Source organism: Abrus precatorius, unplaced genomic scaffold (assembly GCF_003935025.1).
Source record: "Abrus precatorius isolate BTA unplaced genomic scaffold, Abrus_2018 Scaffold7, whole genome shotgun sequence".
Taxonomy (NCBI): domain Eukaryota; kingdom Viridiplantae; phylum Streptophyta; class Magnoliopsida; order Fabales; family Fabaceae; genus Abrus; species Abrus precatorius.
This window is the reverse complement of record NW_020874417.1, coordinates 32,406,468-32,421,807: the sequence shown is the minus strand read 5'-3', so window position 1 is coordinate 32,421,807 and position 15,340 is coordinate 32,406,468. Positions and strand designations below refer to the sequence as shown.

General features: G+C 33.0%; 1 protein-coding gene and 1 pseudogene across 1 annotated transcript; one reads left to right on the top strand and one right to left on the bottom strand.

The window, feature by feature from the left end:
• Nucleotides 1–422: 422 nt before the first annotated feature.
• LOC113873869 lies at nucleotides 423–1,531 on the bottom strand. The gene is made up of 3 exons (XM_027512216.1): nucleotides 1,391–1,531; nucleotides 804–1,130; nucleotides 423–610 (listed from the first exon to the last, which is right to left on the bottom strand). Exons 1-3 carry the CDS (start codon nucleotides 1,464–1,466, stop codon nucleotides 423–425), a joined length of 591 nt encoding a protein of 196 aa, XP_027368017.1. The 5' UTR covers nucleotides 1,467–1,531.
• Nucleotides 1,532–8,669: 7,138 nt separating this feature from the next.
• Nucleotides 8,670–11,094, top strand: LOC113871809 (annotated as a pseudogene).
• The last annotated feature ends 4,246 nt before the right edge of the window (nucleotides 11,095–15,340 follow it).

Sequence of the window (15,340 nt, the reverse complement as noted above, 5' to 3'; positions counted from 1 at the left end):
TGTAATTAAGTAATTAAGCGTTATACAAGTTCACAGGTTTTTTTTTTCAATGATACTTTTCCTCTTTCAACTTTATTCGCTTAACGCTAAAGCGTATAGTATTTATTTATTGAATTTGCATTGAGAAGTCGTTAGTGAGTATTGTTGTAAATTTTCTGAAAAAGAGATGCATAGCAAGCTGATTTGTATCTATAGTTGATAATATAGTGAAAGCTACACCTTATTATAATGTGCGAATACTTGCAGGCCCGTAGTGTACAACAAACTATATAGCGATCTTACAGTGCAAAACTCCTATCTAGGTGCAACTTCATTATTACAAACAAGATGTAGTATGCCACACTCAATTTGTTTAATATATTTAGTTGTTTAATATATGCCACTCTCAATGTGATCTTTGTGTGCTATAAAATTCCTAAATCTTAGTATGGTGGGAATGACGGGGCAGCCGCGGGTTCAATTGTGAACTCCACTGGGTTAATTGGTGCAGAAGCTTCGAACTGCACAGAGTGCACTGGTCCTGGTGCCACTATACCAGAGCTTCTCAGTTCAGCCATTCCTCGACGAGCATTTGCACCTTGTACTTCACATAGCTTCGGAAGAAACACACCTACACCCAAAATGAAAAAAAATGCTCAAAAAGCTTAGACATTAATTTTGGCGTCGTAAAAGGAGAAATGTGAAGTATGTCTCCATTTTAATACACGTTTTGAAACAATTATTTTTAAAAAATTATTACTTTATTTTTTCAATGCTCAAAATTATTACTTGAGAAATATAACATGTATAGGTGTGTAGTGTACCTTCACCAGCTGCGAGATTGAAGTATAAGTCAACAACGTTTGGGCAATTCTGGTAACACTGAGGGGAGCAGAGTTTTTGTGTGAAGCGAGATTCAAGAAGAGAGTCTGAAGAGATTCCGAGGCACTTTCTTTCCAACCCACAAGCCTTGATGCATTCATTGGTTTCAATGTGGTCCTTCAGTTTATCAGCATCAATCTCTGATGTCTTGCATGTGTACGCTTCCTCACCACTCCTCTTCACATGCTTCTCAAGCACACACCGTTTCCCAGCTGATGACACCGCGAATGAGCACGTGTCATGCTTCAGATCCTCACATTCTATCGCCCCTGCATTTCCTCATTACAACATTTAGTATATAGCAGTGGTTTAGTTTTTAAATATTCATCGAATGATCACCTCACATGTGAAAAATATTCATTGAACTTATTTCAATAATTTTTATGATCAAATTTATATCATAACTTCTTGTGTGATAAAAGAAAGTTATAAAACAATTACTTAACCAAACTATTTATCTGAAGGCACTTAAAAGTATATATATATGGCAGTTAAGGCATTTCGAGGTTGATCGGTATTGGAGACTTACCAAGAGTGCCTTGCAGGGCGAGAGAGAATGCAAGGGCAAATATCATCAAAGTCCTCAAGCTGAAGTTAGAGGCCATAGCTTAAATCAGAAGAAGATGCAAGCGTGGCGAAACTAGCTGGGGATTTTGGGTGATAACTGTGTTCTTGTGCTTGGAGGAATATTGTGAGGCTTGATGGCCCATGTATTTATAGTGGGTTTTTCCACGGGAATCATGGGGTTTGGCACAAACGGAGGAAAAATGTATACTAATTTTCAACGTGAATGGCAAGGACCTGACGAAAAGAACTCTAAATGTTATAAAACTTGAGAGGCCCTCTAGAATAATTACACGTTGACATTCTTCGTTTGGGTGTGAGGGTCAGTGGAGTCAAGAGAAGAATACAAATTAAATGTAAGAGAAAATATCTCTGTAATTAATTACACGTTATACCCTCTAATGCATGTGTCTTAGGATTCAAATATGCTTAATTTGTACGTTTCTTTTTAAATGACACTACTTTGTTTTTAGTTGCCAGTATTTTAAATTTTTATTATTCAATCAAAGAAATGAAGCATAAGAAAAAAAAAACAAAATGAAATAACATTTAGGTTCCATATGTCCTAGTTGACAAGTTAAGTAATTTCATGTGAACGGATATATTGTAAAATTCAAAACACATTAAACTTTGTGCTAATGGCTATTAAGCTTGAGCAAGAAATATAGCTCTACATCCAAAATGTGTGAGAATACCTCTTAATTTCGTGCGACACAGATGCATAATAGAATGGTGATTCTGAAAGAATTAAGTGTCAATAGTGGTCAACCATTACCGCCATTAGTGGCGGACCCTCTCCACAATCCACTGCTCCTTCCATCCATCTTTCCGTCACGCTAATTCAAAACTTTGCCATTGCTTCTGACTGGGTCCCATAGATAATGTCATCACGTTGAAAATTACATTTTGAGTTTTTTCAGTCACGTTAATGTCTTTTTTTATCGTGATAAATAAAATATATTTTTGCTGTATTACTTATTTTCGACTTCTTGTGCTAGTGAAATGAATTAAACTGATATTACGAGAAATTTTAACCCGGGCTATACGGCAAATATAAGAACAAAATTATTTAAAAAATCTCAACATGTTTGTCCATTTGCTTGGTGAACCTGTGACTAATCGAATGTTTGATCTTTTAAATTGTTTGTGTACTTGTTTCCTGGCAGTCAATGCTATAGAAGTCACTCATATATGGTCATAGCACCAAAAAGAAAAAATATTATTAGTCAAGTCTATACATACACTAAAGGTATGACATATTAATTATACTAAATATGTATAAAAATTCTGATGCATTATTAATAAAAAATTATTTATATTATTAATGAATTAAAATATGTAATGAATATAATCTGTAAGTTAATTATTATACAAAGAATAATTTTTCTGATATCTTAATTCATGATTGAATAATGATATAAAAAATTTATATATTATTAATATGTCTTAATTAAACTTTTATTAAAGATATATAAAAAGAAGTCCATAAATCTGAAAAAAAAATACACAAATTCATCATTATAAAGTTAATAAATGAAAAGTCCTTGAGCATAGAGTTTCAATTAGAGTATAATGGTAAAAGGGAGAAAAAAAATTATCCAATTCTTGAGAATGAGCGACGATCATGAAGGAATTGATTTGATTTGGGTTAGTTTGATTCGATTTATCATGTAGGTCTAATACAATAAACAACTTTAGTTTCTACCAATAATTTAATTTCTGTTGAAAAAAGTTATACAAACAAAAATTAACCAAATGGCATATCATACAAAACTATTCGAGTTTGTTGCTAAATTTCGTTGATAATGTAATTTATACCAAAGATAATGCATATATTGGACTTCATTTCATGCCGTTGTTTGCGGAAGGAATTGCATGGTCTACGGCAGCGGAATTGGTTATCTGTTGACCACAACAGAACTTGGCCTGCTTGAATCCCACTATAAGGGAGATGATATTGGCCCTTTTTGCCTCTTATTTCGGACCTACCAAATGTTTTTAAATAACTTTAATGTGGGAGCATATCTAACTTCTTCAACGTGGGCTATTTACTTTATTCATTATTTTAATCTGTACATGATTACATATTTATATGCAATAGATTTTTATTAGCTTTATATATATACACTACCATTTTAGAAAAGGAAAATATTTTTATATTAATCCGAGTGGCAAAAATTAGGTGTGACAGGTATTGTTTAAGTAAATTATTGAATTTGAGTTATTATGTATGTGAAAAATCTTTAGAATTAGACTCGTTCATCACATCCAAATTTACAATTTCAGTCAGATTCAAATTAAATTAAATTAAAAAAATTAATTAAAAAGAATAAGCAAAACCCTATATCACGTAAAATAGACCCAGTGATCACGGCGATGAGTTTGTACGTTGGGATTAAAAACGAAATGGAGTTGACAGCAGCGTTCACGGTGCCAACAACTTGGTTTTGCGTGAGCATCGTGAATCGTCCAGCAAATATCCCATCGAAACACGTGCACGGTTAAAATTTTAAGAACATGTATAACCCGTTCACACTTCCGTTCCACAACCAACCATGTGAATGTGATTATAACAGTAAAAAGTTTTGCTCCATATGCACTTCAGTCTTACCAATTTCTCAATTAATCCATTAAACCGCCCAGCCCAAATGATTATATGTAAATTTTTTTAATAAACTCTTGTTGTTTAAAAAATTATACAATATGCAAATTTAATGATAAATTTTTATAATATATATTATTTTTGTGAACTATTTACAAATCTTTTTAAATAATCTAATATTTATTCGTTAACAGAGCAACATTTTTATTTAATAACGATTTATCTGTGAATTAATGTAAAAATGAAAGCATTTACGTAAATTATGTTATAAAAAAAACAAAATAAAATGTTCAATTTTCATAGAGGTAAATTTTACCGTATAAGAAAATAAATTAGATAAATAACATTCGAATTCGCACAAATTAAAGAATAAAAAAATGAAGTGATTTTTTCTTAAGTGCAGTCCCGCCTCACTTTCCTTTCTCATTTTCTGTGCCTGCGTAAGATCTGTTACAGCAGCTTGCATAAGTTTTATCAACATTTTATATATTTTTTTCTTCTCCTTTTTATTATAATTATAATTTTTTATTACCTTACTCGTTTAACTCTACAAAATGCATATTCAAATATCATTTTCATTTTAACAATTTAACCACCTCCATGATTGAGGTGTCTCTTGATCTAAACCCAGTTTTCCCTTCCTTCTTTTGACCCGAGTAATATGTCATTAATTGGCCTTTTTGTCACATACAATTAAAGTATATAGTTAATAAATAATGTAATTCTTTTGTTAAAAAACTTTATCCCTGCTTATGTTTTTCCGATATTTAAATGAGATAGTCAGAAAAAAGGAATAATTTATTAATCAAATGTATTTCCAAAATGTTATTAACTTGTTTACGGTTGTATGTTGTAAACAATATATTTAAAAATCATATTATCATTAATTTTGCAAAAACACTAATTTACAATTACTTAATTTAAGTTATAATTAAAAATGTATATTAATATAATTATATAATACATCAAATAATATGAAAATATAAAACTATAACGATTTAAAATAATTAAAAAAATTAAGATAGGAAACTTAATTTAAATATTTAAAAAATTAAAAAAAATAAGTGAAATGTATAATAGACATATTAAAAAATAAATAAATTGGGGGAGCAACTGCTCCGCTGTCACTTAAAAGCCCCGCCACTGGGTCCATGACTGTGTGTTTCTCTTTAATTTGAGAAGTGGAGAGTTATCATGCAATAACGGATCCGGATCCTCTGCAGTGTTGGCGAAGCAGGGAGCGCAGTGCGTTTTCGCTTAAGCGACAAAATTTACTTAAGCGAATTTGAATCAATTTTGCTTAAGCTTGGAAGAAGGCTTAAGCGAATAGAGAAAGGGCTTGACAGCGCGCCCAAGCGAGTCACAAGAAAGCAAAATCATGTCTCGCTTAAGCCCCTACTTTCGCTTAAGCGATTTTAATTTAGCTTAAACCCTTCCAAGCAAAAATAATTAAACCTAAGCGAAAATGGACCAGAGAGACATGTGGTTCAAGCACTCTTTTCGCTTAAGCGGAACCTAAATTGCTTAAGCGATTATAAATTAGCTTAAGCCCTGACAAGTGATTTTAATTAATATTAAGCAATTTTCAGGCAGAGAGCAATGATTCAAACATAGAAAATAGCTTAAGCGAATTTAAATTGACTTAAGCGAATACTTGCAGGGCTTGAGCCCAGATTTGAATTTTTCAACGAATACAGATTCGCTTAAGCGAATATGTGAGCTTAAGCGAATATATCAGAAGTTGAAAAAATTATGCAGACATAGACAGTATGTAACAAAATGGCTTAAGCAAAGATTAAGTGGCTTAAGCGAATGGTGGCAAGGCTTGAGCCAAAAATTTAATTTTCCAGCGTATCTAGATTCGCTTAAGCGATTTCATGGGCTTAAGCAAATAAATAAGAAAATGCAAACATTTTGCAGTAACAGACAGCATGCAAGGGGGCTAATCACACTGGATTACATCTGTTCTTCAACATACATCTTCCACCAAAAACAATTTATAATGACTTTGGCACGATTGTGAATAAATATTAAAATTCATCAATGAAAAAGTATAGAATTCGGCATTGGAAAAGTAAAGAGAAAATGTATTACATAACAGAAAATGTTTAGTCATTGATATCCATTACAATAAAATCATAATTCTAATCATGGGTCTCCTATATTGTCCTCTTCTTGCATTGGTTGTGGCCCATCTTCCTCATCATGTCTCCCTTCTTCCTCTAAGTTTTGATGTTGTTGTACATCTCCCTCTTGATGATCGTCAATGTCCTCATTGGCTCCTTCATCTGGATGTGATACATGATCTTCTAGAGTTTCTTCTTGAGCTGGAAAGATAGGGTTGTCTCCAGGCCACGATACAGTCGCTGCAAAAAGCTCTGGTGTTGGCCATGGAAAAGCAGATGGTTCACCATGATGTTGATGTAAAGTGAACCTGTGGAAAGAGAAAATCAGGCATGGTTGCATAATTGATTAGATATATTAAAATATTAAATGAGAAAATGGCTAACTTGTAGAATGACTCATTCAACTGAGTGTAAGCGCGATTAGTTGCTGCCAATTGTTGCTCTATGTGGGTTAGATGGCATAAGACACTTGAATCCGTTTGTGGCATGTCAGGCATGAATGGTTGTGTTGGCTGTGATGTAAGTGGTACAGATGAGGAGGGTTGAGAGGAAGGTCCTGCAGGCAGTTCTAATTGATTGGTGCAATAATTTCTGATGAACTGGGAATTGATTGGTTTCTTCAAATTGATAGTTTGAGCAGCGCTCTCTGGAATGATAACGCTTTGGGAAGCACATAAAGCAGTGATGAGTGCTGGAAATCCCAAAGGTTTTGTTGCTGATGCAGTAGAGGAGGTGTTGGAAATAACAAATTGGTGCAGCTCATCTGAAATGATTGCTGCAATGTCAACGGATATCCCTTGCATGATACTGTATATGAGATATGCTCGAGGCATCCGAAGATCTGAGGTATGTGTCGTTGGGGCAATGTTAGCAAAGAGAAATGATGTCCAGATTTGGGCCAAAGTATTCAGAGATTGTCTTTTGAACCTCATTGGCTTCCCAGCAGCATTTGTTTCATATGATTTTCCAGGGATGCATAAGGTCTCAGCTACCCTATGATCCAAAAAACCTGAGAATCGCTTTTGGCGTTGCTGGTATTGGCATAGCTCCCCTTCTTCTAAGGTCAAAGGGTTGCCTAACAAGGCTGAAATTGCATCTCTATCATAAGCAACTGGGTGCCTTCGAACCCAAGATCTCCTTTCTGACCTTTCTGGTATCAATGGCCAAGCATTTGCATAAAACTCTTTGACGATTACGTCATTAATTTGGTTGGGGAGATTTGCCAAGAATTCCCATTTTCTTCTCCTAACCTCTTGCATAAATTCTTCATACTCTCCTTCTTGTAAAGCTACCTTTCTCTCAGGTAGCAATTCTCTAGCCTGTAAGTCAATAAATCTCTGAGCCTTGGCCCTGGTTTTGAACCTATATCTATCCCATGATATGACTTCTGTTTGTGTTTGTATTTGAGTTTGAGGTGGTGAATGTTCATGTTGATCAATAGGTTCATCACGCTGTTGTGAAGTTTGGCAAACTTCTGGTCTCTACCTCTTTCTTTGAAGAATGGATTTTTTTGGTGCCATCCTGCAATCGAAACTAGAACAGAAATTTCAGTTAAAATCGCTTAAGCCTAATGTGTCGCTTAAGCGAAATTATGTCACCCAAGACCTCTTTCTCATTCGCATTTATTCGCTTAAGCTGACATATTCGCTTAAGCGTAAATGAGTCGCTTAAGCGAAAAATACAGACAGACATCAAGGTAAGCTCAAAGTGACATTTTATCCAGCAAAAATATTTTCAATCAGCCCAACATCAAAATAAAAGTTAAAAAATGCATCTCTTATAATATAAATGAAACAAGGGTTATATACCCACACAAAAGTTCACAAATAACACGAAGGGGAAGACCCCATAATGCAATGGAAGAAATGTAAATGAAACAGAGTAATAGGAGAGATACAATGGTTTAGGGTTTGTACCTGAGGAAACAATTTTTTGGACGAGTTGAAGCTGTGGACTACAGGACAGAGGCTTGCTCAACTTAAGCGAGTAGCAGAGAGTTAAAATGCAGAAATGAAAGGAAAGGAAAGGAGGAGATTCAATCTTATGTAAAACCAACAGTCGCATAAATCGCTTAAGCGGATATATCCGCTTAAGCGATAATTCACTTAAGCGATAACTATCGCTTAAGCGAGACGTAGCGAATTACCTAGCGACGTCTCGCTTAAGCGAATATGGACGCTTAAGCGAGTTTTGCAGAAGAATTGGCGCCAAATATAATGTATTGGCGTATTTCTTAAGAAAGAGGCTTTTCCTAATGTTAAAAATGATGAAACACTGAGTAGATGATGTTCTTAGAAGCTTTGATAAAGGAAGTTCCCTGGTGAGGGGGTATTTTGACAAGTTCATATCATTTGCTCGCCATTTTGGAAAACTTTTTGACAAATATCATTTTCAAAGAGATAAGGCGTAAATAAGGTACACCTTTACTGCATAATATTTTTAATGCATATGATTACAAAAATGAATATAGCTCATCTTTATTATTATGTTATTGGAGTATAGAGATAGTCACAAAGATGGATGTCCCAACGAAACCAAGTGTTGGATTAGAGTTTGAGAGTCTTGAACAAGCATGGTAATTTTGGTGTGAATATGGAAGGCTAACAGGATTTGGAGTGAGGAAACAATACTTTAATAAGCGAAAGAGAGATGGTGTCATTACGGGTTGCAGATATGTTTGTTGCAAAAAGGGACATCGAAAAGAAGATAAAAGGGATCCATAAGTGACAAAGCATCGACAATAAACTAGAACTGAATGTCTTTCCAGAATAGCATTGTCTTTGGCAAACAATAATAAATATGTCATTCATCAATTTGTTGAGGAGCATAATCACCCGTTACAATTGCCAGAAACAACACACATGCTTGCTTCTCATCGTAATATAACTGACGTCCAAGCTCATGAAATTGATTTGGCTGAGGCATCCGGATTGTGACAGAAGGCGTCATTTCAACTAATGAGCACACTTGCCGGACACCAAGCTAATGTTGGGTATACTCGCCTAGATGCAAAAAATTACTTGAAGGCAAAGAGACAAAGGGAAATGGTATACGGAGAAGTCAGTTGTTTAATGCAATATTTTCAGCGACAATTACTAGACAACTCATCTTTTTTTTCATGCGTACCAAATGGATGCAGAGGAGCAAATCACAAATATTTTTTGGGCGGATGCAAAGATGGTAATTGATTATGGGTTTTTTGGTGAAGTTGTATCACTAGACACTACATATTGCACCAATCGAGCTAATAGACCTCTAACATTGTTTTCCGGTTTTAACCATTATAGAGGCGTTGTTATCTTTGGAGCAGCTTTTTTGTATGATGAAATAGCTGAATCATTTCAATGGTTGTTCGAGATATTCTTGGAAGCACACAACAACAAAAAACCTCAAACTCTTTTTACAGACCAAGACCAAGCAATGGCAAAGGCACTTGTCCAAGTAATGCCTGAGACACGTCATGCTTTATGCACGTGGCACTTAATGCAAAATGGAATCAAACATTTGGGGAATTTGATGAAAAGAGGGAGTCATTTCTTAAGAGATTTGAAACGATGCATATATGACTTTGATACTGCAATTGACTTTGAGGAGGCTTGGATAAGGTTGATTACAGAATACAATGTTCAAGAATATACTTGGATTACTTCATTGTATGCTATAAAGAAGAAATGAGCATCATGTTATCTCAAGGATTATTTAACCCTTGGAATGCGTAGCACTCAGTTAAGTGAAAGTTTAAATTCTGACTTCAAGGCATGTATGAGACCTGCTGTTGACATCAAGCAATTCTTTGAACACTTTGAAAGGGTGGTTGAAGACAAACATTACAACGAGCTCAAGTGTGAGTATGACTCTCGTCACAAACTAGCCATGTTGCGATATGAGGTATCACCAATACTAATACAAATGGCTAAGGTTTACACACATGTAGTGTATAATTTATTTCAATAAGAGTTTGCTCAATTCTTAGCTTGTTGCATATCGCAAAGGATTGAAACTCCTCCTTTGATTGAATATGTAATTACTAAAGTCAATCAACAAAGATCATGGACAGTTACATTTGATCGTTTCTCAACTACTATCAGTTGCTCTTATAAAAAGTTTGAAACATTTGGTTTACTTTGTTGTCATGCTTTGAAAGTGTTTGAAGCCAATGATGTAAAGGTTATTCCTGACAAGTACATACTAAAGAGATGGACAACACAAGGACGCTGTGGTATTATTCACAATGTAAAAGGAATACCAGTGGAAGGAAATCCTACATTGAGTACTACACGCAGATACCGACACCTAGCATGCAAAATGATTAGGTTGGCCTCTGAAGTTTCTAGTTCACAAGAATATGGTCAATTAGTGGATGATAGTATTGATACTTTAATTAGTCAAATCACAAAGCTTCGCTTACAACCACAAGATAATGACAACAATAACAATGATGGTGTTGATAAGGTCAATATTCATGGTATACAACCTAAGGGATTCAAGCATAGACCTACTACTAAGAGAAAAGGGTGTAAAAGATTCAAAAGTTAGGTTGAGCTACAAGCAAAAAAGAAAAAGAACAAAAGTCTAACTTTAGGTCAATCAGCATCTCAGGTACTTTGTTATAATGACTTTTATTGTCCATTAATGCATTTATTTTAACTTCTTTGTTGTAACTATATCATAAATTTCACTGTCCTTAAATGTTTAGGAATATCAACCAATGCTCTGTGATGAATTTCAAGTACATTGTTCAGCACCTCCATATTATGATCCCCCTCAAACATTAATCAATCAATTAAGTTTCACAGATTTGTTGAAGGTAAGAATATTCAACTTTCATCCATTATTGTTTTCTTTCATCCATTCTTGTTCATTATGTGTCTTCTTATATCTCTTTTAATTTTGTAGGAACAACTTGATGATACCAATACTTCAATCCTTGATCAAATTTGATGATGCAATTGGCAAAAGTTCTTTTGTTTCTAAGCTAAATTTGTATGTATAAATTATTTTTGGTGGAAGATGTATGTTGAAGAACAGATGTAATCCAGTGTGATTAGCCCCCTTGCATGCTGTCTGTTACTGCAAAATGTTTGCATTTTCTTATTTATTCACTTAAGCGAATCTAGATACGCTGGGAAATTAAATTTTTGGCTCAAGCCTTGCCACCATTCGCTTAAGCCACTTAATCTTCGCTTAAGCCATTTTGTTACATGCTGTCTATGTCTGCATAATTTTTTCAACTTCTGATATATTCGCTTAAGCTCACATATTTGCTTAAGCGAATCTATATTCGTTGAAAAATTCAAATTTGGGCTCAAGCCCTACAAGTATTCGCTTAAGCCAATTTAAATTCGCTTAAGCTATTTTCTATGTTTGAATCATTGCTCTCTGCCTGAAAATTGCTTAATATTAATTAAAATCGCTTGTCAGGGCTTAAGCTAATTTATAATCGCTTAAGCAATTTAGGTTCTGCTTAAGCGAAAAGAGTGCTTGAACTACATGTCTCTCTGGTCCATTTTCGCTTAGGTTTAATTGTTTTCGCTTGGAAGGGCTTAAGCTAAATTAAAATCACTTAAGCGAAAGTAGGGGCTTAAGCGAGACATGATTTTGCTTTCTTGTGACTCGCTTGGGCGCGCTATCAAGCCCTTTCTCTATTTGCTTAAGCCTTCTTCCAAGCTTAAGCGAAAAGCGACAAAACGTACTGCACTCTCTGCAGTTCCTGCCAACAGTGCAGAGGATCCGGATCCTGCAATAACAAAACTGTCTTCTCCTTTAAATTTGCGTTATGGTTTATTAAAAATTTAAATGTTCTTTGATAAAATTATATTGTTTTTTTAACAAAATAAATGAATGAATAAATTTTTTTTACTCTTAGCATTAATAGTTTAAAATTTTCATAATAATAATTTTTATATTTTCTGGATATACTTTATTTTTATTTATTTATTATTACATTATTTACACATTCTTTTTTATTTTCTCTCTTCTTTACATCTAAATAACACTCTGCTTAAGGGATGTCAAAATAAAATATCACAACCCTTGAAAGAGTACTCATTTTTTGTATTTGTTTTCGAATTTATGTATTATGCAATCAAGTGGCAGCAGCACACGTGCATGGTCACCTATGTTTAAAAAGGTACAACTACAGAGGGAGGCACATTACATAATGAAGTATGAATAGACCCGTGCGAACAAAAATTTGATTAATCGACATGTTTGATTGATGGGTTTACCTTTGTCAGCTGGGGCACTCGTGTTCATGTTTGATGCGACACAGATCTCAAGCAAGTCTTTCCTCATACAGTTACTGTGGTCTGCCATCAACTTGTAATTCACAATGACCAAACTCCATAAATTTGCAGCAAAGATTATTATTAGATAACATATCACTAATTTCTGAAGACAATGAGCTATAATGTAACTTGCACCAGAGTTGATTGGCGTGTTCAATTTAATTCTCTTGATTGCCCTATACGAATCTGAATAATACTGTTTATTAATACATGCTGTAAACACTACAAAACAGTACAATTTACTAAAAAATTAATTTTAATTTGACCTTTGTCGATATATTTTTTTAACAAAAATTAAATAATTTATATAAATATTATGAATTTATATTCACAAATTAATAAACTATACTAAGAAAACTAATTTATAATGTATCATACTACTAATAAATTTTTTTAATAATGTGATATTGTCTATTAATAATATTTTTCAATAACGTATAAAACATAAAACACACAATGGAAAATTAATTAGAAGAAAAAAAGAGAGAATTTTTTTATTTTTAATAAATATTTTAAATTATAAAAATATAATAAACAATCAAATGATTAATTAATATATTAATTATTTAATTAATTTTATAAAGATTATATTTTTAATTTAAAAATATTTCTTAAATTAATTCTGGTAAGACAAACGGCTTCTGCCTTAAAACAAACAAACAAACGGCTCTAAAGGAATGAAAAGGGAATATTAAAATAGGAGAAGTATTACTTTTGGTTTCCTCAAATTATGCGAGATAAAGTTATCATGTTCAAAGAGGAACGGACAATATTAGTTGCTCTAAAAATAAAAATAGATTTTATTAATTTTTAAAAGCTGAGTTTAAGTATTTACAAATAATTTTTTTTATAAAAAAGTATATAATTATTATATTAAAGTTATAAAAATATAAGAAATAATTATCTTTTTAATAAAATTATATTGTCCATTAAAAACTAAAGTTAACATGACCCAATAAAAATTGATTTCTTTCTCCTCTTCTCCTCAGATACATGTTGGGAGATGCTGACTAGTTAAACACCCAACCTACTTTTTATTCATTTGTTCTGCACAAACCTACGTAGTAAAGAAAGTGAACATGGAAGTTCAAACGGACAACTTCAATCTGTAGAACCGTGTTGCTATTCGATCTTAACGAGCTCAGGTACATGTATATACGTAAATTATCACAATTTAAAAAGTAGAATTGGCTTATAACTTTTTATATATGATGGTAATGATAATTTAAGTGCAATAGACTGCATTTATTTAAAAATTAACCTTATTATAGTAAAAAATTCGGCTAGTAAAGGGAGTAAAAATAATTCAAGAGTCATCAATATTCAAAATTAAAACTGTGAAGACAAGAAAGGAATCTTAAATCTATAAAGATTAATCGAGTGTTTCTTTCTAAAAGCTCATTAAAAGATTAACGCATATCTACCATGCATAACCAAAAATTATCTTTTTGTAATAGCATATATTTGATAAGAATGCTAGAAAGCGGTGGTTGAACCATGATGAACAGTGTATACATAGAATCGGAAAGTTAATTTTGCAGTATATAGAGAGAGGAGAAAATTAATTACTTGAGTTTCACTGAGGAAGGTGCATGTTGTGGATGCTACACATCAAACGGATCAAGACAAATATAAAGGTGATGGAAAATTCCTAAGGGATCGCATGATCCAAGCCGGGAAAAAAGGTCCAAAACCAGCATGTAAATGCAGGAATGAAGGACATGAATTAGATCAATGCGATCCCTTTGGAACTCTCCACCAACAATAAGGCACTTCACCAAAGCCCTTGTAGTCGAAGACTTCACCAAAATCTGGAGTGGAACACAGCTTTTATTGCACGAGTTGTACATATGAGGCTCTAAAAAGTAACTATGCTTTGGGTTGGTTCTTAATCTTTCTGATTTATAAGGGGAAATAATAAAATAAGATAAAGGTGGGGCTATTAATTCAGTGAATCCATGCCTTTTGTGTAGGTTGTTTCAGGTCTCACATGCACTTGGACTGACTTAAATGTTTTATTTGAATTAGAGAAAAAAAATATAAATAATGATGCATATATTTTTTAATTTGTTTGAAGAAAATATATAGAAAAATAATTTTTAAAAAATTAAAATTGTTCTCTTTTGTCCAGTTTCTCTTTATTTTAATTTTAAATTTTTTCTTCTTTTTTCCTTGAAATATATAAAGGTCCTTTTTTAAACTCATCATAGTAGTTTCATAGGCAATGGTTTTTAATACGAATATGAATTCACATTGCTTACTTTGTTTGATATTATTGATCAAGAAGTTTAATTATTTTTATAACATTTAACACAACATTCACCGTGATTGATCATGCTGAATATTTCATAAACTGAAATTGATTTAAATTTAAAATTACTAATTAGCGTGAGATAATTTTTTGTCAGTTGATTTATGCATCCAATAATGTTAACTTTATTAGTTATCTAAATAAATATTTCTATTTAGCATTTCACTTTTCACCTGTTACTCTAAACATCATTTCAAGAAAATGTTTATTAATTTCTTGCTAACGTAACTTACTTCCAAGCTTCAATTTCAAGCGTTGATTTTTCCTTTTCACTTTTTTACTGTTTAATTCTTAAGACCTTTACAAAGAGATTAATCACGATATCTGACCAATCATTAATGAGTAAAGGTCTATTTAGGTGATTCTCAAATGCATTAAGTTTCTTCTGGTTTAAGGATAGAAACAAGAAAACCTTGCGTAGAAACAAGAAAACCTTGCGTGGACCTGAATTTCTTGATCATCATCCTCTGAGGCAATGAACGTAACGCTTTGCAAATTTTCTTCTGCACGAAGTAAGATTTCTTACTTTTGGCGTAACGTCAGTTTAACACTGGCTTTTATATTGGCACCCATTAAACATTATTTTATA

Excerpts from the sequence above, each read along its gene's own strand:
- LOC113873869 (XM_027512216.1), bottom strand. The coding sequence starts at position 1,466 with ATGGCCTCTAACTTCAGCTTGAGGACTTTGATGATATTTGCCCTTGCA. Across the intron at positions 1,131-1,390 it reads CGCCCTGCAAGGCACTCTTG|GGGCGATAGAATGTGAGGAT; the intron begins GTAAGTCTCCAA and ends GAGGAAATGCAG. Across the intron at positions 611-803 it reads CAATCTCGCAGCTGGTGAAG|GTGTGTTTCTTCCGAAGCTA; the intron begins GTACACTACACA and ends TTTTGGGTGTAG.